At 46.0% G+C, this 20,116-nt stretch overlaps 1 protein-coding gene across 1 annotated transcript in view; it reads left to right on the top strand.

Annotated features, from left to right (window-relative positions):
* IL1RL2 (interleukin 1 receptor like 2) overlaps positions 1 to 20,116 on the top strand; it is a 52,273-nt gene that overhangs the window by 16,265 nt on the left and 15,892 nt on the right. The window contains exons 6-8 of the mRNA XM_079792898.1: positions 3,507 to 3,581; positions 10,736 to 10,865; positions 11,571 to 11,707. Of these exons, the coding sequence (XP_079649024.1) occupies positions 3,507 to 3,581; positions 10,736 to 10,865; positions 11,571 to 11,707 (342 nt within the window). The remainder of the gene's footprint in view (positions 1 to 3,506; positions 3,582 to 10,735; positions 10,866 to 11,570; positions 11,708 to 20,116) is intronic.

Genomic DNA, 20,116 nt, shown 5'->3' on the forward strand with positions numbered 1-20,116 from the left:
GATCTTAGAGAAAGAACTGGAGAAAGTACAGCTTACAAGGTCACTGGCCTTGAGATGGTAATTGAAGAGCTGGATGATGAGCGTGCCCAGGGAAAGAGTAGAGAGCAGAAAATAGAGGGTTTAGGAGTAAATAGTCACAGATTGAGAAGTGTTAAGAGGTAAAATTAGTTTGACTTGATGACTGGTCACTTGAAGAAGGTAAAGGAAAAGCTCTTGCCTAGAATGACTTTCAGATTTTAGATGTGTGTGGTCATGTGGAAGGCGGCACATTATCTAGCTGGTGATGACTTTTGTTTGGGATGTACTGAATTTGAATAGTTTTAGAAGGTGCAAATATTATTGCCATCATAAAGGATGCATGTTTTTGCATTTTCCTAGTTTCCTTTTTTATAACTTTCCACATCCCACCAAATGGATAGGAAGAATATGAGACTAAGAGAGTTAAATTTTGGTGGACAAATGAGGAAGGGAAGAAGTACAGAAAGACGAAAGGGTGAGGGGGTCCATGTGTTATAAGGTAAGCAATTATAAAGTGGGGTGCAGGAATGAAAGAGCTAAAGAAAAGCAGGAGGGAAAGGACAGAAAGAACATGAAAAAGCAGGATTGGGGGATGGAGGAATGGGACTAAAGACTAAACATTAGGGTCATTCTTTCTCTTTATCTAGGACCTAGGCCAGAGCTTTAATATTAGCCAATGCTTTAGGGTATATTTAGATTAGCAGAGATTTTTATTACATAACTAGAGGCCCAGTGCACGAAATTTGTGCACGGGGGTGGGGATGTCCCTCAGCCCAGCCTGCACCCTCTCCAATCTGGGACCCCTCGAGGGATGTCCCACTGCCCAGTCGGACATCCCTTTCACAATCCAGGACTGCTGGCTCCCAACTGCTCGCCTGCCTGCCTTCCTGATTGCCCCTCAACGCTTTTGCCTGCCAGCCTGAACACCCCCTAACCACTCCCCTGACAGCCTGATTGATGTCTAACTGCTCCCCTGCCAGCCTGTTTGCCCCCAACTTCCCTCCTCTGCCAGCCTGATCACCCCTAACTGCCCTGCCCTTCAGGCTTGATCACCCCCAACTGCCCTCCCTTGCAGGCCTGGTCCCTCCCAACTGCCCTCCCCTGCTGGCCATCTTGTGGTGGCCATCTTGTGTCCACAAGGGGGCAGGATCTTTGACCAATGGGGGCAGCCATCTTGTGTGTTGGAGTGATGGTCAATCTGCATATTACTCTTTTATTAGATAGGATAGAGGCCTGGTGCATGGGTGGGGGCCAGCTGGTTTACCCTGAAGGGTGTCCCGGATCAGGGTGGAGGTTCCCTTGGGGCATGGGGTGGCCTGGGCAAGGGGCCTGTGGCAGTTTGCAGGCCACCCACGCCCCCCAACGACCCAAGCGGAGGCCCTGGTATCTGGGATTTATTTATCTTCAACAATTGAAACTTTGTAGCCTTAAACGGAGGCCAAGGCAGGCCACCAGGGCAGGTGGAAAGCTTGTCTTCCTCCATTGCCGGGGGCAACCCAAGCCTCCTGCTCTCTCTAGCTCTGTGGCTGCTGCCATTTCTGTTGGGATTTATGTATCTTCTATAATTGAAACTTTGTAGCCTTAAGCAGAGGCCTAGGCCGGCCAGGGTGTGCGGAAAGCTTGGCTTCCTCCATCACCGGGGAAACCCAAGCCTCCCTTCTGCTCTCTCTGTGGCCGCAGCCATCTTGGTTGGATTAATTTGCATACTTGCTCCTGATTGGCTGGTGGGCGTGGCTTGTGGGTGTAGCGGAGTGATGGTTAATTTGCATATTGCTCTTTTATTAGATAAGACTAGGGGCTCAGTGAACGAATTTGTGCACCTTGAAAGGAACTGTGGGCTGTGAGGCTGCAGTGGGCACAGGGGCAGGTCTCAGCCCATCTTCTGTGCCCCGGCCTGTCCCCTCCCACCATGCCCCTGGTCCCATCTGTTGGCAACCCTGCTCCTGTTGCTGCTGCTCCCATGTGCTGATGGTGCAGGCCCTGCTTGCACCCGCTAAAAGTGTGGAGAGATTGGGGCCAGCGCCAGCAGCGGGTGTGAGCGGGGCTTGTGCTGTCAGCAGGTGTGAGTGGCGGCTGCTGCCCCGATTGCCTCTCAGGAGCAGGGGGATGTAGAAAAGCCCTCAGGGACAATTGAGGCCAGCATCTGGCGCTCACACCTGCTGACAGTGCCGAGTGATCAGGACCAGTGTCCGGTGCCGGCACTGAGTGCGAGTGGGACCTGCACCTGCAGCAGGTGCGAGCACTGGGCAGGACTGGGGCATGTGGTAGTAAAGAATTTTCAGAAACCACCAGAGGCTTGCCCGGATGACAGCGACCAGTGCCCCGCCTTGGTCTGGTGCTCCTGCTCACCTGCTCCACCATCCTGCCACAGCTGACACCCGTCATGTTCCATGCATACCCCTTAGTGGTTAGCGCATGTCACAGTGACCAGTTGTTCAGTTGTTTGGTTGTTCCACTGTTCAGTCTATTTGCATATTAGGGTTTTATATATATAGATTTCATCAGTTTATATTTATACCAAATATGTAAATACTAGAGGCCCGGTGCATGAATTTGTGCATGGGTGGGGTCTGGCCAGCCTGCCCTGATCAGAGCCAATCGGGCCGGGCTGGCTTGGGGGAGGGGATGCGGGAGGTTGGCCAGCTGGCCCCGCCCCCTGGTCAAACTCCCAGTCGAGGGGGAAATTTGCATATTAGCCTTTTATTATATAGGATACTAGAGGCCTGGTGCATGAAAATTCTGGAGGGGGGATCCCTCAGCCTGGCCTGCCCCCTCTCACAGTTCGGGAGCCCTCAGGGGCAGGAGGCGACCTGGAAATCAGGGGAAGGTGACACTCTCCCATCACACCTCTGCTGCTGCCACTGCCGGCAGCACAAGCCTTGGCCGGCCCTGGTTACCTGAACCTTGGGAAGCCCTGGGCAGCCAGGCAGCCACCATTTGAGGCTTGCCTGCACCTCGGGCCGGCCCTGGGTGGCTTGGCAGCCACCATTCAAGGCTTGCCTGCGCCTCGGGCCAGCCCTGGGTGGTTGGGGGGCTGAGGGGACTAGGGAACTCTGCAGGCAGGCACACAGCATGGCCGGACTGCCTGGGGGCAGGCCTGGCCGTGCACCTCCATCTTGTGGCTGTGGGCGCTGCCATATTTGAGGGTGTGGCAGTCAATTAGCATATTCCCTCCTTATTGGCTGTGGGCGCCACCATCTTTGTGAGGGTGTGAGGATCAATTAGCATATTTCCTCTTTATTAGATAGGATAATGGCAAAGCAAACTCTCTTGGTAGGCCAGCTTTTAGGTTTTTTCCTTAGCAATTCAATTATTTTTGGTTTAAAAATATGCATTTATAGAGTGACACTTTGTCACAGCATGAGTTCTGATTTTTCTTGACAAATGTTTTTCGAGGGTCTGCAAGTTTTTTAATTCTATTATCACATTAAAGTAATTGGGGATGTATTGTATGTGATTTTAATGCAATTTCATGTATGATTTCTTAGCAGAAAATGTTGGACATGAAGGAAGAATCCCTAAAATAACATATCCAATAAACAATACAATTGAAGCACAACTTGGTGAGTAGAGTTATGAAAGCCGTTGAAATCACTAAGGGCAGAAATCCACAGCCTAGTGAATTTCTTGAATTTTAAGGATGAAGAAAATTCCATACACATCCCGTTTTCCAGCTTGGAGGTACCTGAGCTCCTCGGGAGAGGCACGAGACAACAAACCCAGGGAGCTGAGTCCTGGGCAGTGGTGGTACAGAGGCCTGGCAGTGAGCATGGCCTAGGGAGTGAATTTCAATGCGCTGGCCTCAGGCATTTTACAACCTGCACTACCCGATGTGTAGTCAGAGGCACTGACCTCTTCCCCTAGGCTGTCAAATTAAAAACTAACAACAGCCAACACAACAACAGACATCCAGAGTGAACAAATCAAAATTATACCTATTTTTTTGTCAGATCGGCAAAAAATATAATATATTTTTCAGTGTGCTACAAATTTTAGTAATTAGTTTATGTGTGCCATGCATCGAAAAAGGTTGGAAATCACTGGTCTAAATCATCATTGTGAATCTGCTTATGCAAAGGCAATGAAAATATAAATATAATTCCTGAAAGAGATGATAAAACTACTAATACAATGTTGGTCAAGAATTCTGAATGATATAATCTCACACTGGAAATTATTTTACAGGAGTAGAGAGAGTTATCATGTTATTTTCCTTATTTTACTTAGGAAGGAGCCAGTAAACATTGCCTCAGTTTATGATCTAAGTGAAGAAAAAAGCTCAAATAATTTTTTAAAATGTAAAGGTAATTACTAATAAAATACTAGTTGAATGCTTTCTGAAGAAAAAAGTAAATTAAACAAATTATTATTAAAAGATAAATGCTGAGGTTGAATCAAATATTAAAACCCAGTTACCTGATATTTTTAAAAGACATAGTTCTAAAATACATGGCCTAGAAGATTAAATATATATTCATATGCCTTGTTTAACTTAACACAAAGAAATCAGAATGGCAATATGAATCTTTTAATCTGATAAATGTCTTTCAATGCAAAAAATTAAATGACAAATTGAATCATTTAATACTAATAAAATTATAATTACCCCTTCCCCCCCCAAAAAAAAGTTATGTGCCAAATAACAGTGCATCAGAATATTTGAAGCTAAAACTCTTGAATATACAAAAGCAATATGATAAGACAATACAATTATTTCAATTATAGCGGGAGATTTTAACATACTCTGGATGTGACTAATTTGTTAGTCAAATCAGGATCTTAAAAATTATAGTAACACTAGGGGCCCGGTGCACAAAATTCATGCACTGGGGGTGGGGGGGTCCCTCAGCCCAGCCTACCCCCTCTCACATACTGGGAGCCCTCGGGGGATGTCCTACTGATGGCTTAGGCCCGCTTCCCCTGGGGAGTGGGCCTAAGCCGCAGTCTGGCCTCCCTTTGTGGGAGGCAACCAGGCTGATCAAGGGAAGGCACCTGCCCCATCACCCCGCTGCTTCAGCCACTGCCAGTCACCGCAGCCACCAAGGTGTTTTCATCAACACGGACTCCAGTCCCTTCACCAAGAAAAAATGACAACTTTCTTTAGGCATTTTCAAGATGTGTCTTTCATAGGATATGCATTTCTTTCTTTCTTTCTTTTCTTTCTTTCTTTCTTTTTCCTCACCTAAGGATATGTTTCCATTGACTTTTAGGGAATGTGGAAGAGAAAGAGAAAGACAGAGAGAAACATCAAAGTGAGAGGAACACTTTGATTGGTTGCCTCCTGCATGATCCCTGATCTGGGCCCCGGCCAGGGAGTAGCCTGCAACCTAGGTACATGCCCTTGATCAGAATCGAACTCAGACCCTGCTGTGTGCAGGCCGAGGCTCTATCCACTGAGCCAACCTGCTAGGGCAGGATATGACATTTCTTAGCCCTCCAGCAGCGGACCTTCATTTTTTTCTCCAGAAGTGTGGTGGAAAAACCCTAGATCACCTTTTTGGATTCTTATTACCCAAGTTACTAAGAATATTACCAGTGGCATACAGGAAGCTTAGCCAATGTGCCGTCAGAAAAGGTGTTTCCTCTATAGTTCACACCAATCACAGGCTGAGCCCTGCCCAGGCCAAAAGCTTCTGGCGGAGGCTTTCAGCCTTGGGCAGGGGACCCCAGGCTCCCTGCGATCGGAGGCTCCGCCCCTGCCCAGGCCTGCCCAGGCTGAAAGCCTGTGGCTGAGGCTTGCCTACCCAGGCCAAAAACCTCTGCCTCTGGCCGAGGCTTTCGGCCTTGGGCAGGGGACCCCCAGCTCCCTGCGATCAATCGCAGGCTCTGCTCCTTCCCCAAAGCCTTGGGCTGGGGACCCCCAGCTCCCTGTGATCACAGGCTCTGGCCCTGTCCCCTCATTCTGATTGCAGGCTTGGCCCTGCCCAGGAGCCCCCTGGCTCAGGCCCTTCCCAGGCTGCTCTCGGCTCACGCGACCTTACCTCACAGTGACCTAAGTGCCAGGATGTCCCCAGGACACAGGCACTGGGTGCCTATGTATGCAAATTAACCACCATCTTTTTTTGGGTTAATTTGCATACTCACTCTGATTGGCTATGGGTGTAGCGAAGGTACAGTCAATTTACATGTTTGTCTATTATTAGGTAAAATGATAAGAATAATGTATTAAATAAATCACACTAATACAAATTATGAAAAACTCAGAGTCCCAGAAGAGGAAATCAACAACTCTATCTTCTATTTATTTGCTTTGCTGGTTAGATATGATTCACAGTAATAGTTGCAGATTACTTAGAAAATAATGGCAGTGAAAACATGTCAAGCTTTAAAAAAACACATGTCAAGCTTCATGGAATGCAACCAACATTGAATCTAAACAAGATATAAATATCATTATCAATAGTAAGTGCAGAAATAATAAAAATGCATAAACTAATCATTTAACTTTATAAAAAAGGGCAACAAAATAACCCATGGCAGAAAATAACAAAGGAAAAAGTAAAAAGATAATGACTTTATTAAATGACTAGAGGCCCAGTGCATGAAATTCGTGCATGGGTTGGGTGTCCCTCAGGCAAGCCTGCACCCTCTCCAATCTGGCACTCCTTGAGGGATGTCCAACTGCCTGTTTAGGCCCAATCCCGGTGGGATCTTAGAAAATAATGGCAGTGGGAGATCACAACTGCCCTCCCTGCAGGCCTGGGTCCCCCCAACTGCCCTCCCCTGCAGTCCTGTTCCCCTCACCCCCAACTTCTCTCCCTTGATGACCTGGTCTCCCCAATTATTAAGGTGGGATCGGGCCTAAATGGGCTGTTGGACATCCCTCTCACAATCCAGGACTGCGGTCTCCCAACTGCTCACCTACCTCTGCCTGATTGCCCCTAACTGCTTCTGCCTGCCAGACTGATAACCTCTAACCACTCCCATGCCAGCCTGATTGACTCCAAACTGCTCCCCAGCCAGCCTGATTGCCCCTAACTGCCCTCCCCTGCTGGTCTGGTCATCCCTAACATCCTTCCCCTGCCAGTCTGGTCACCCCTAACTGCCCTCCCCTGCTGGCCTGCCCTCCCCTGCTGGCCTGGTCACCCCCAACTGCCCTTCCCAGCAGGCCTGGTCCCCCCCAACGTCCCTCCCCTGCTAGCCTGCCCCTCAACTGTCCTCCCCTGCAGGCCTGGTCCCCCCCAACTGCCCTCTCCTGCAGACCTTGTCTCCCCCAACTGCCCTCCTCTGCTGGCCTGGTCACCCCTAACTTCCCACAACTGCCCTCCCCTGGAGGCTATCATGTGGTGGCCATCTTGTGTCCACATGGGGGCAGCCATCTTTGACCACATGAAGGCAGTCATCTTGTGTCTTGGAGTGATGGTCAATTTGCATATTACTCTTTTATTAGATAGGAAAAGTTCCAGGTTTGGTTCTGGGATAGAAGGGCTCGTGGTGGGGTGGGGTGGGGCGGGAGAGATAAAAAGAGAAGATAGAGAACCTCCAGTAAATGTAACCCCCCAAAGGTAGAGAAACTCAAATACAAAAGAAATGAAAAAGCTTATCAAGCAATAGTGGAAAGGAGATAAAATCTTTTAAAAGGCTTTGGACTTACATACGTATTTTAATAAAGATCTTATAAACTTTCAAGGAAATAATAAAGCTCATAACAGAGGATATTTGTCTACATATCACAATGTGACTTCGCCAGTGGATTTCTCAAACACCCAGAAAAGATGAGTATATCTGTTATTGACTCTCTTAATTAACTTCCCCCACTTCTTGTCTTTGAAAATTCTAGCCAATATGTTTAGACATTAAAGAGAAAAGAGATATAAACTGCTGTGAAAGAGGAAGGAGGTAAACATATAATTATTTTAAATGACCTATGGTTATCTACTTGGAAATTATAAGAAAATTCTCTAAAAGACTATGATCACTCACAATTCTTCCATAAGGAATTTCAATATAAAATAAACTTTCAAAGCTAATAGAATTTTTTAGCCTGAAATAATCGTATATTATGTAGAGAAATGGCATTCAAAATTGCAATAAAATAGCAAAATATTAAGAAATAAAAAGAACAGGAAATTTGGAAGACTTGCCTACATAAAAAAAAAAATTGCAACATTTTAGGCAAGGACATTAAAAAAGACAAGTCTTAGTGATTCCTTAGCATGGTTCCAAATGGGGCACTCAGTATCAGAAGTAGGTTATGTCTCCCAGATTAATGTACATGTTTAATATCTCACCAATTAAATGCCACTGAATTTCCTGAAAATTGACAAAGCTTTTCTAAAAGTCATGTCAAAAAATGCTGGCAAGAGTCAGCAAAGAAATAATCAAATAGAAGAAATATACTATATATTAAAGTATATTATAAAGTTACTAGAGGTCTGATGCACAAAGATTCGTGCAAGAATAGGCCTTCCTTCCCCTGGCTGCCAGCACCAGCTTCCCTCCAGCACACGGGACCCAGGCCTTCACTCTGGCCGCCACCTTCTGCCTTTGCTCTGGCCCTGCTGCCCTCCTTTGGCTCCCTCAATCCCCTCCCCGCCCCCCCCGCCCATAGCAGGTGTCCTGGCCTGGCCGCCGCCATATTTGTCATGTCAATTTGCATATTCCCTCTTTATTGGCTGTGGGCGCTGCCATCTTTGTTGCAGAGTGATGGTCAATTTGCATATTCCATCTTTATTAGATAGGATAATAAATAAATATTGATATTTGCATACAAATAGGTTAAAGTAACATAAAACAATAAACAGATGCTGGAATATATAGGAATTTAGTAAAACAGATTTGGGGCATTTAAAATGTGTAGGGAAAGAGAAATATAGTATATATGTGAAGTTAATATAACTTGTTAAATTTGAAGACTATGTAGTTTATTCTTTACCTTATAACAGACACAAAAATACATTTTTGATGAATTAAAGAAATATCTATATATATAAAAGGCTAAGTAACTGACCATGTGTCTGACTGACTGACCAGATGGTATATATGACGCGCACTGGCAATCTATATATATAAAAGGCTAAGTGACCTTCGCATCCAAAATAACCAAATGGACAACCAAACAGGCTGTGTGGGGCAACCAGGCTGGCAGGGGGGTTGGTGAGGGACGACCAAATGACTGAGCAGCAGGCTGCGTGGGGCGACCAGGCCAGCAGGGGGGTTAGTGAGGTGTGACCAAATGACTAAGCAGCAGGCTGCATGGAGCAATCAGGCTGGCAGGGGGGTTAGTGAGGGGTGACCAAACGACTAAGCAGCAGGCTGCATGGGGCTACCAGGCCCACAGAGGAGGCAGTTGGGGGTGACCAGGCCGGCAGAGGGGGGCAGTGAGGGGTGACCAGGTTGGCAGGGGGAGGCAGTTGGGGGCAACCACACCAGCATGGGGTGCAAGGAGCAACCAGGCCAGCAGGGGGGGCAGTGGGGGACACCAGGCTGGCAGGGGGGTGTAGGTGGGGGTGACTACACCTGCAGGGGGTCAGTTGGTGGTGACCAGGCCAGCAGGATCAGGCCTAAACCAGCAGTCAGACATCCCCCGAGGGGTCCTGGATTGGAGAGGGTGCAGGCTGGGCTGAGGGGACTCCCCGTGCACAAGTTTCATGCACCGGGCCTCTAGTCTATAATAACGGAAGTGTAATATGCTAATTAGACTGGACAGCTGAATGACCTTCCAGATGTCCTTCCTGACGACATTCTGGATGAAGCCAAGGCTACAAGGGCTGAGGCAAGCTGCCGTGGCTGCGAGGGCCAAGCCCCTTGCATGAACTTCATGCATCAGGCCTCTAGTTTAAAAATAAACATTGATTTGCGCATGAGCGATATTTGTCCCCATCTGATACTGGCCTCCCAATTAAATTAATTCAAAGACCTGTAATGCCAGCATTTGCAATGACTATTAATAAATCACAAGGACCAACTCTAGACAGAGTAGAAATATTTCTACCTGAACCCATTTTCAGACATGGTCAGTTATATGTTGCTTTCTCTCGAGTTCAAAGAGCATGTGACGTTAAAGTTAAAGTTGTAAATACCTTATCACAAGGGAAATTAGTCAAGCACTCTCAAAGTGTTTTTATTCTTAATGTGGTATACAGGGAGATATTAGAATAAGTTTAATCAATTTATCAGTCATTGTTTTTATATCATGTTTTTGTTGTTTTTATATCATGCTTTTGTTGTTTTATATTATGTTTTTATATCATGTCTTTGTTATTGTTATATCATTTATTATTATTTATTTATTAATCGATTTATATATTATTTTCATATACATTTTACTAATTTTCTTTCATCTCTGACACTTCTATTATAGAGAAAGGGTGAATAGTGATATTAAAATACTTCTTATTAATTTCTTTTCAATGTGCATGAATCCGTGCACCAGGCCACTAGTATATAAATAAAACCACAAAAGTTACATTAAAAACTAAAGACATTTTTTAAAAATCTAATGCCAGAATGATGTACTTTCAAAAATAAAATCAGTGGAAGAAATCACAGAAGATCAAAAATTAGATGAGCATAAAAATGTCGATGGCCCTATAGATGAAAAACGAAGACACAGGGTCCTATGCCCCTTGTGCCCTCTGCCCGGTAAAGTAATCAGCACTGACCCCAGGAGTGTGTTTTGGTGATGAGAAGGTGGTCAGGCTCCAACCAGGGTGTGTTTGTTAAGCAGGTCACTTCGGGTCGGGTTTTTACGGAATGTTTGTGAATGCGGTTTCAGGCTCCACCCTTACTGTGAACTGCACCATCACAGACTCCAGGGACAACACCAACCTGCGCTGCTGGAGGGTCGGCAGCACTTGGGTGGACGTGTACTACCGAGAGTCCAAGCGGGTGCGAGAAGGAAACGAGTAGGTGTTTTGTTGTCCTGGCTTCTCTGCGAGCCAGCGGCACTTTCTCCAGTTCAGTGATGGGTTAGTACTGCTGCCTGAGAAGGTTACTTCCTTCTCGTCGCTCCCTTTGGCTTTGTCTCTCGAAGATCTCAGTGCTCTGTGTGGGCGAGCAACTGTTCAAAGATTATCACTCTCCCGCGTCCTCGTTCCAGATGAGGTGAACGGGAGGCGTGGCCTGCTGGAATAAGATCAGTTTCTGACAGCTGCTACTGAAAACCAGTCTCATTAAGCAGCAAGACACCTTGGCAATACAGGGACCCTTGGGGAGCAATGCATGGTCATTAGCTGATTGAGGGCATAAGCCCGATTTACCATGGTATGAATCACATGGTGTGGAATGAGACTCATGAGGTCAGAGGGCAGGGGACGTGTGCTGGGCCTTGCAGTGTCCATAAGTTAGGGTAAGTGGAGAGGGAGAGGGGAAGTCCTTTGGGTGGAGTCTACAGTGAACAGAACCACGCTTCCTTGTCACTCTGTCCCCAAGAGAATGCAAGTTTAGAACTACACCATGCACACCCCTCACTGAGCTACTGGGGGACGTGTTCATAGGCACACGGTGGCTGGAGTGTCTCTAGGAGAGAACCTGGTTCTCCAGATGAAGGATCATGAAACACGGTGGGGAAGATATGACTCAGGTACTAATGATTGACTCCTCTTCCACAGAACCTGCGTTGCTTTTAAGGAACATGCTATTTACACAGTTAGCATAACCTTTTTAGAAGTGAAAATGGAAGATTACGGCCAGCCCTTCACATGCCATGCTGGTGTGACTGCAGCACACTTCACGCTAAAGCCCCCAGGTAATGTTCCCGTGGGCGAAGTACTGCTCAGAGGGCTCAAATGGTGGCAAGGACACACTCGGAAGACAAGTGGCATGAAATGCAAGCGTGAGGCAGCAGGGTGGTGGGACACAGACAAACCCAGCATGAGGTCCAGGGTGAGTCTGAGAAGGCTCTCCAGGCTCTGTGACTCTAGTGTGGGGTACGTGGGGAGTGCCATATAAACATATGTGGAATGTGTGGGGAGTGCCAGTGCCATGTTAACAGGTGTGGAATGTGTGGGGAGTGCCATGTTAACATATGTGGAATGTGTGGGGAGTGCCATGTTAACAGATGTGGAATGCGTGGGGAGTGCCATATTAACAGATGTGGAATGCGTGGGGAGTGCCATGTTAACAGATGTGGAATGCATGGGGAGTGCCATATTAACAGATGTGGAATGCGTGGGGAGTGCCATGTTAACAGATGTGGAATGCATGGGGAGTGCCATGTTAACAGGTGTGGAATGAATGGGGAGTGCCATATTAACATATGTGGAATGCGTGAGGAGTGCCATGTTAACAGATGTGGAATGCATGGGGAGTGCCATGTTAACATATGTGGAATGTGTGGGGAGTGCCATGTTAACAGATGTGGAATGTGTGGGGAGTGCCATGTTAACAGATATGGAATGTGTGGGGAGTGCCATGTTAACATATGTGGAATGTGTGGGGAGTGCCATGTTAACAGATGTGGAATGTGTGGGGAGTGCCATGTTAACAGATGTGGAATGCATGGGGAGTGCCATGTTAACATATGTGGAATGTGTGGGGAGTGCCATGTTAACAGATGTGGAATGCATGGGGAGTGCCATGTTAACATATGTGGAATGTGTGGGGAGTGCCATGTTAACAGATGTGGAATGCATGGGGAGTGCCATGTTAACAGATGTGGAATGTGTGGGGAGTGCCATGTTAACAGATGTGGAATGCGTGGGGAGTGCCATGTTAACAGATGTGGAATGTGTGGGGAGTGCCATGTTAACATATGTGGAATGCGTGGGGAGTGCCATGTTAACAGATGTGGAATGTGTGGGGAGTGCCATGTTAACAGATGTGGAAAGCATGGGGAGTGCCATGTTAACAGATGTGGAATGCATGGGGAGTGCCGTGTTAACATATGTGGAAAGTGTGGGTAGTGCCATGTTAACAGGTGTGGAGGTGTTCTCCGCCAAAGTTCTGGAAAACAGGTGTTCCTGTACCAAACCTGATTGCTCAATGTTTATAATCATGTGCTTGTGATTTTCAGCCTTTAGGTGGTTTGTTATAAATAATTTTATATGAAAGTAAAATGTTTATGTATATTTTTATCAGGTAAGTTTGTTAAATTATCTGTAGAGGCTGAATTCTGACACTGAGCAGAGGCCTTCATACTGATGTACACACAGGGCTCTCCTGATGCTGTGTAGAGAGAGCTTACTGCTGCCCACTGGAGGGGACACACCGGGGAGACCGTGACGCTGTAATCATAACCTGGGCACGGCTTAAACTGCCAGCGGGTGAGGGCAGGTGCTTGAAGACCCTGTAAAATGCTGACGTGCACCTTAGCAAGACCGTTTTCTTGATTCTATTAATACCAGCTTGTTTCCTTGGCACGCTACATGAAGAGGGAGGGCTTGCCTTGACAGTGTCCCCTGATGATCGGTTTTTCCACGCTTGTGTGTCCTACTGGAGAGGTCTAGCTAAGTCCTACTGGAGAGGTGTTTCTGGAATGTAACACAAAGTGAGCTCAGTGGATGCTGTGTGGAGCTATCGCATGCGCCTGGCCCCTGGCCGCCTGAGTGTCCATTGCCCCCTTCCAATGACAATGAGCAGGGATGCGCCCACAGCAGCTGGCAGTTCTGACTCACGTGTGTGGCCTGGAGGCCATAGTCACTCTGCCCTGAGTGCTTCAACCGTGAGTGAGCGCCCAGCACCCCTCTCCTCACCTGGGCCCATGGGAACTCTCTGGGTTGCAACAGGTGGAAGAAGCCTTGGGCTCATCAGCCACCATTGTTCATTTTTACTCTTCTCAAGGGCTTTCTCTTGTCATAGAAAGTAAATTTTTAAACTATTTTTATTGATTTCAGAGAGGAAGGGAGAGGGAGACAGGAACATCCGTGATGAGAGAGAATCATTGATCAGCTGCGTCCTGCAAGCCTCACACTGGGGATCGAGCAGCAACCCAGGCATGTGCCCTGACCAGGGAATCAAGCCATGAACTCCTGGTTCATAGGTCGACGCTCAACCACTGAGTCCTGCTGGCTGGGCACAAAGTAATTTTTGATGGTTTCCCCCCAATAATCTTGTGCATCTGTTTCTCTCAGTGGCACATCTGAGTGATTCCTGAGGCTCTGTCACCAGTGTGGTCCTTTCTGCATCCTCATCCCTGATGATCTTCCCACTCTCAGGGCTTCAGTGTCATCACAGCCCACATGGGCAGCCACCTCCTCCCTCCCACCTCCCAGGTGGCGGCCTGCATTGCCAGCTGCTTGCTGGACTGATTCTGAACTTTGTGAAAGAGAACGATGTCATATGTTTTTTCAGTGTAGGTCTAGGGGGCTCATTGCTGCATCAGTGATGTAGCATGTAGCTGTAGTTCATTTTATTGCTGAATCCTATTTAATTGAATAACGAAATCACAATTTATCTCTCCTACTATAAATATGTCATCATTTGAGTGGTTCCCACTTTGGAGCTATTCATAGACAATGCTGCTCGGACCTTTCAGGCTGTGAGTTGGTAGGTGGAGAGGCAGTCCTCCATGGCATAGCCCTGGGTGTAGGATTGCCACAGAGGACTCCGGGCCACCCCAGAGAGAAGAAGGGAGGAGACTGGGGAAGCCTTCGAGACTGCACAGGACTTAAGGAATTATAATTGAAATCGGCCTCAACCTAGAAGTGTGAGTTCTTTGTTTAATGACCTTGACTAAAAATGACCAGCATAGATTTTCTTTTTTGTCTTTTTCTTTTGTTTTTAATGTTGACACTATTACAGATGTCCCCTAGTACCCCCTCCCTTTGGCCACCTCCACCCCACAGCTCACCCCCCGCCCCCCGAATTGCACCACACTGTTGTCTGTGTTGATGGGGGCTGTGCGTATATGCTCTTTGGCCACTCTTTCACCTTCTTTCATCCAGTCACCCACACCCAAGCCCCCTCTAAGATCTGTCAGTCTGTTCCATGTGTCCGTGCCTCTGGATCTATTTTGTTTATCAGTTTATTTTGTTCATTAGATTCCACATATTAGTGAGATCATATGGTGTTTGTCTTTCTCTGACTGGCTTATGTCACTTAGCATGCTACTCTCCAGGTCCCTCCATGCTGTCTCAAAGGGTAAGAGATTCTTCTTTTTTATTGCTGCATAGTATTTCATGGTGTAAATGTATCACAGCTTTTTTTATCCACTCATCTACTGATGGGCACTTGGGCTGTTTCCAGATCTTGGTTACCTATACTAATAAAAGAATAATATGCTAATTAGACCGCATAGACCAGACTTCTTCCGGACATCCTTCTGGACAAAGCCATGGTGGCAGGGCTGAGGCAGAGGTGGTTAAGTGTGATCAGGCAGGCAGGTGAACAGTTAGGGGTGATCAGGCTGGCAGGGGAGAGTGGTTAGGGGTGATCAGGCTGGCATAGGAGCAGTTAGGGGCATCAGGTGGGCAGGCAAAGGGGTTAGGGGCGATCAGGCAGGCAGGCAGAGATGGTTAGGGGTGATCAGGTATACAGGCAGAGATGGTTAGGGGTGATCAGGCAGGCAGGCAGAGATGGTTAGGGGTGATCAGGCAGACAGGCAGAAGCGGTTAGGGGTGATCAGGTGGGCAGGCAGAGGTGGTTAGGGGTGATTAGGCAGTCAGGCGAGCAGTTAGAGGTGATCATGCAGGCAGGCAGAGTGGGTAGGGGCAATCAGGCAGGCAGGCAGAGGCAGTTAGGGGTGATCAGGCAGTCAGGCGAGCAGTTAGAGGTGATCATGCAGGCAGGCAGAGTGGGTAGGGGCAATCAGGCGGGCAGGCAGGCCAGTGGTTAGGAGCCAGCAGTTCCAGATTGCGAGAGGGTACAGGCCGGGCTGAGGGACTCGCCCTCCCCCCAACCTGCATGACTTTCGTGCACCCGGACCTCTAGTTGTAAATATTGCGTCTACGAACATAGGAGTGTGTATATTCTTTCTGATTGGTGTTTGGGGACTCCCTGGATATATTCCCAGAAATGAGATTAAAAGGCAGTTCCATTTTTAATTTTTGTGAGGAAACTCTGTACTGTTCTCCACAGTGGCCGCACCAGTCTGCATCCTCACTAACATTGCACTAGGGTTTCCTTTCTCCACATCCTCCCCAGCACTTGTCATTTGTTCATTTGCTGATGGTAGCCATTCTGACAGGTGTGAGGTGATACTTCATTGTCATTTTAATTTGCATCTTTCTGATGATTAGAGATGTTGAGCATTACTTAGTATACGATTGGCCATCTGTATGTGCTCTTTGGAGAAGTGTCTATTCAGGTCATTTGCCATTTTTTAATTGGATTATTTGTCTTCCTAGTGTTAAGTTGTTTAAGTTCTTTACATATTTTGCATATTAACCCCTTATCACACATATCATTGGGGAATATGTTCTCCCATGCAATGGGTTCCCTTTTCCCTTTGTTGAGGGTTTATTTTGCTGTGCTGAAGCTTTTTAGTTTGATGTAGTCCCATTTGTTTGTTTATTTTTTCCTTTGTTTCCCTTGTCCTAGGAAACACATTGGCAAAAATATTACTATGTAAAGATGTCTGAGATTTAACTGCCTTTGTTTTCATCCAGTGTTTGTATGGTTTTGAGACTTACATTTAAGTCTTTTATCCATTTTGAGTTCATTCTTGTGTATGGTGTAAGTTAGTGGTTTAATTTCTTTTTATTTTTGTATGTTTCTGTCCAATTTTCCCAGCACCATTTGTTAAAGAGACTGTTTTTACTCTATTGTATGTTCTTGCCTCCTTTGTCAAATGTTAATTGACTATAAAGACATGGGTCGATTTCTGGGCTCACTGTCCTGTTCCATTGCACCTATATGTCTGTTCTTGTGCCAGTACCTGGCAGTTTTGATTACAATGGTTTTGTAGTATAGTTTGATATCAGCTATTATGATCCCTCCAACTTTGTTCTTTTTTCTCAAAATTGCTGAGGCTATTCTCAGTTTTGTTTTGTTTTGTTTTTGTTCCATATAAATTTTTGGAATATTTGTTCTAGGACTGTGAAATATGCCATTAGTATTTTAATCAGGATTGCATTGAATCTATAGATTGCTTTGGGTAGTATGGACATTTTAATGATGTTAATTTTTACAATCCAAGATGTCAACCTTCTTGAATTTGTTAAGATTCATTTTGTGTCATAACATGTGGCCTATCTTTGAGAATGTTTGTTGTGCACTAGAGGTATATACTTCCACTGTTTGTATCTTCCTCCAGCTCCTTTTTCAATGTCCTATAGTTTTCTGAGTATAGGTCTTTTAACTCCTTGGTTAAGTTTATTCTTAGGTACTTTATTTTTTGTTGCAATAGTAAATGGTATTGTTTTCTTAGTATCTCTTTCTTTTTTTAAAATATAATTTTATTGATTTCAGAGAGGAAGGGAGAGGAAAAGAGAGATAGAAACATCAATGATGAGAGCGAAGCATTGATCAGCTGCCTCCTGCATGCCCTCTAGGGGAATCGAGCCTGCAACCTGGGCATGTCCTCTTGACCGGAGTCGAACGCAGGACCCCTCAGTCCACGGGCAGGTGCTCTATTCACTGAACCAAACTGGCTCTTTCTGATAGTTCATTATAAGTGTATAAAAATGACACTGATCTGGATGTTAATTTTGTATCCTGCTACTTTGCTGAATTCATATATTAGATTTAGCAGTTTTTTGGTGGAGTCTTCTCGGTTTTCTATGCACAATATCATGTTATTGGTGAAGAATGACAGTTTTGTTTCCTCCTTTCCAATATGGATACCTTTTATTTCTGTGGGCAAGACTTCCAGTACTATGTTGAATAGGTGCTGAAAGCAGCCATCCCTGTCTTGTTCCGGATCTTAAGGGAAACACTTTCGGGTTTTGCCCATTGAGTATGATGTTGGCTGTGCGTTTGTCATATGTGGCCTTTATTACACTGAGGTATGTTCCCTCTATTCCCACTTTGCTGAGAGTTTTTATCATAAATGGGTCCTGGATTTTATAAAAAAATTTTTGTGTATGTCTACGGCCATACCAACCTGAACGCGCCCGATCTCGTCTGATCTCGGAAGCTAAGCAGGGTCGGGCCTGGTTAGTACTTGGATGGGAGACCGCCTGGAAATACCGGGTGCTGTAGGCTTAAAAAAAATAATAATAATAAAAAAAATTTTTGTGTACCTATTGATATGATCATGTGATTTTTATCTTTCATTTGTTTTTTATGATATATTTATTGAATTATGAATATTTTACCAACCTTGCATCCCTGGAATAAATCTCAATTGATTATGGTCTATGATCTTCTCAATGTATTGCTGGATCGAATTTGTTAATATTTTGTTGAGGATTTTAGCATCTATGTTCATCAGGAATATTGGCCTATGATTTTCTTTCTTTGTAGTATCTTCATCTGATTTTGGAATTAGGGTAATGCTGGCTTTGTAAAAAGAGCTTGAAAGTCTTTTCTCCTCTTGGATGTTCTGGAATAGTTTGAGGAGGATGGGTGTTAATTCTTCTTGTGTGCTTGATAAAGCTCCCCTGTGAGGCCCTTGTCCATGACTTTGGTTTCCTAGGAGATGTTTTTATTACTGCTTCAATTTCATTAGTTGTTATTGACCTATTCAGGTTTTCTGATTCTCCTGAATGAGATTGGAAGATTGTATGTTTCTAGGAATTTGTTCCTTTTGCCCAGATTGTCCAATTTTTTTGGCATATTTTTCATGGATTATTTTTGGCATATTTTCTTACAATTATTTGTATTTCTGTGGTGTCAGTTGCTACTTCCTCTCTTTTATTTATGACTAGAGGCCCGGTGCATGAAATTCGTGCACGGGGCGGGGGGTGTCCCTCAGCCCAGCCTGCACCCTCTCCAATCTGATTGCCCCTAAAAGCTTTTGCCTTCCAGCCTGATCACCCCCTAACCACTGCCCTGCCAGCCTGATTGATGTCTAACTGCTCCCCTGCCAGCCTGTTTGCCCCCAACTTCCCTCCTCTGCCTAACTGGTCACCCCTAACTGCCCTCCCCTGCAGGCTTGATTGCCCCCAACTGTCCTACCTTGCAGGCCTGGTCCCTCCCAAATGCCCTCCCCTGCTGGCCATCTTGTGGTGGCCATCTTGTGTCCACATGGGGGCAGGATCTTTGACCACATGGGGGCAGCTATCTTGATCTTGTGTGTTGGAGTGATTGTCAATCTGCATATTACTCTTTTATTAGATAGGATAGAGGCCTTGTGCATGGGTGGGGGCCAGCTGGTTTGCCCTGAAGGGTGTCCCAGATCAGGGTGGGGGTTCCCTTGGGGCGTGGGGCAGCCTGGCTGAGGGGCCTGTGGTGGTTTGCAGGCCAGCCATGCCCCCTGGCGACCCAAGCGGAGGCCCTGGTATCTGGGATATATTTATCTTCTACAATTGAAACTTTGTAGCCTGGAGCAAAGCCAAGCCTTCTGCTCGCTCTGTGGCTGCCGCCATTTCTGTTTGGATTTGTTTACCTTCTATAATTGAAACTTTGTAGCCTTAAGCGGAGGCCTGGGCCAGCCAGGGCAGGTTGAAAGCTTGGCTTCCTTGGTCGCCGGGGGCAACCCTAGCCTGCTTTCTCCAGCTCCGTGGCTGCCGCCATTTTTCTTGGGATTTATCTTCTATAATTGAAACTTTGTAGCCTTGAGTGGAGGCTTAGGCCAGCAAGGGCAGGCGGAAAGCTTGGCTTCCTCTATTGCTGGGGAAACCCAAGCCTCCCTCCTGCTCTCTGTGGTGGCAGCCATCTTGGTTGGGGTTAATTTGCATACTCACACTGATTGGATGGTGGGCGCAACTGGTGGGCGTGGCTTGTGTATAGCGGAGTGATGGTTAATTTGCATATTACTCTTTTATTAGGTAGGATTTTATTTATTTGGGTTCTCTCTCATTGTTTCTTGGTGAGTCTGACTAAAGGTTTATCAACCTTATTTGTCTTTCCAAGGAAACATCTCTTCGTTTCATTTATCTTTTGCTTTTTTTTTAAGTCTCTATGTCATTTATTTCCACTCTCTTCTTTATTATTTCCTTTATTCTACTTCTTCTGGGCCTTGTTGTTCTTTTTCTAGTTAGTTTAGGTGTAGGGCTCAGTTATTTATTTTAGATTTTTATTGCTACTTGAGCTAGGCCTGCAATGCTGTGAACTTCCCTTTCAGGACTCTTTTCATGTGTCCATGGATTTTGGGTTGTTGTGTGTACATTTTCAC

Source organism: Cnephaeus nilssonii, assembly GCF_951640355.1.
Source record: "Cnephaeus nilssonii genome assembly, chromosome: 15".
NCBI lineage: Eukaryota > Metazoa > Chordata > Mammalia > Chiroptera > Vespertilionidae > Cnephaeus > Cnephaeus nilssonii.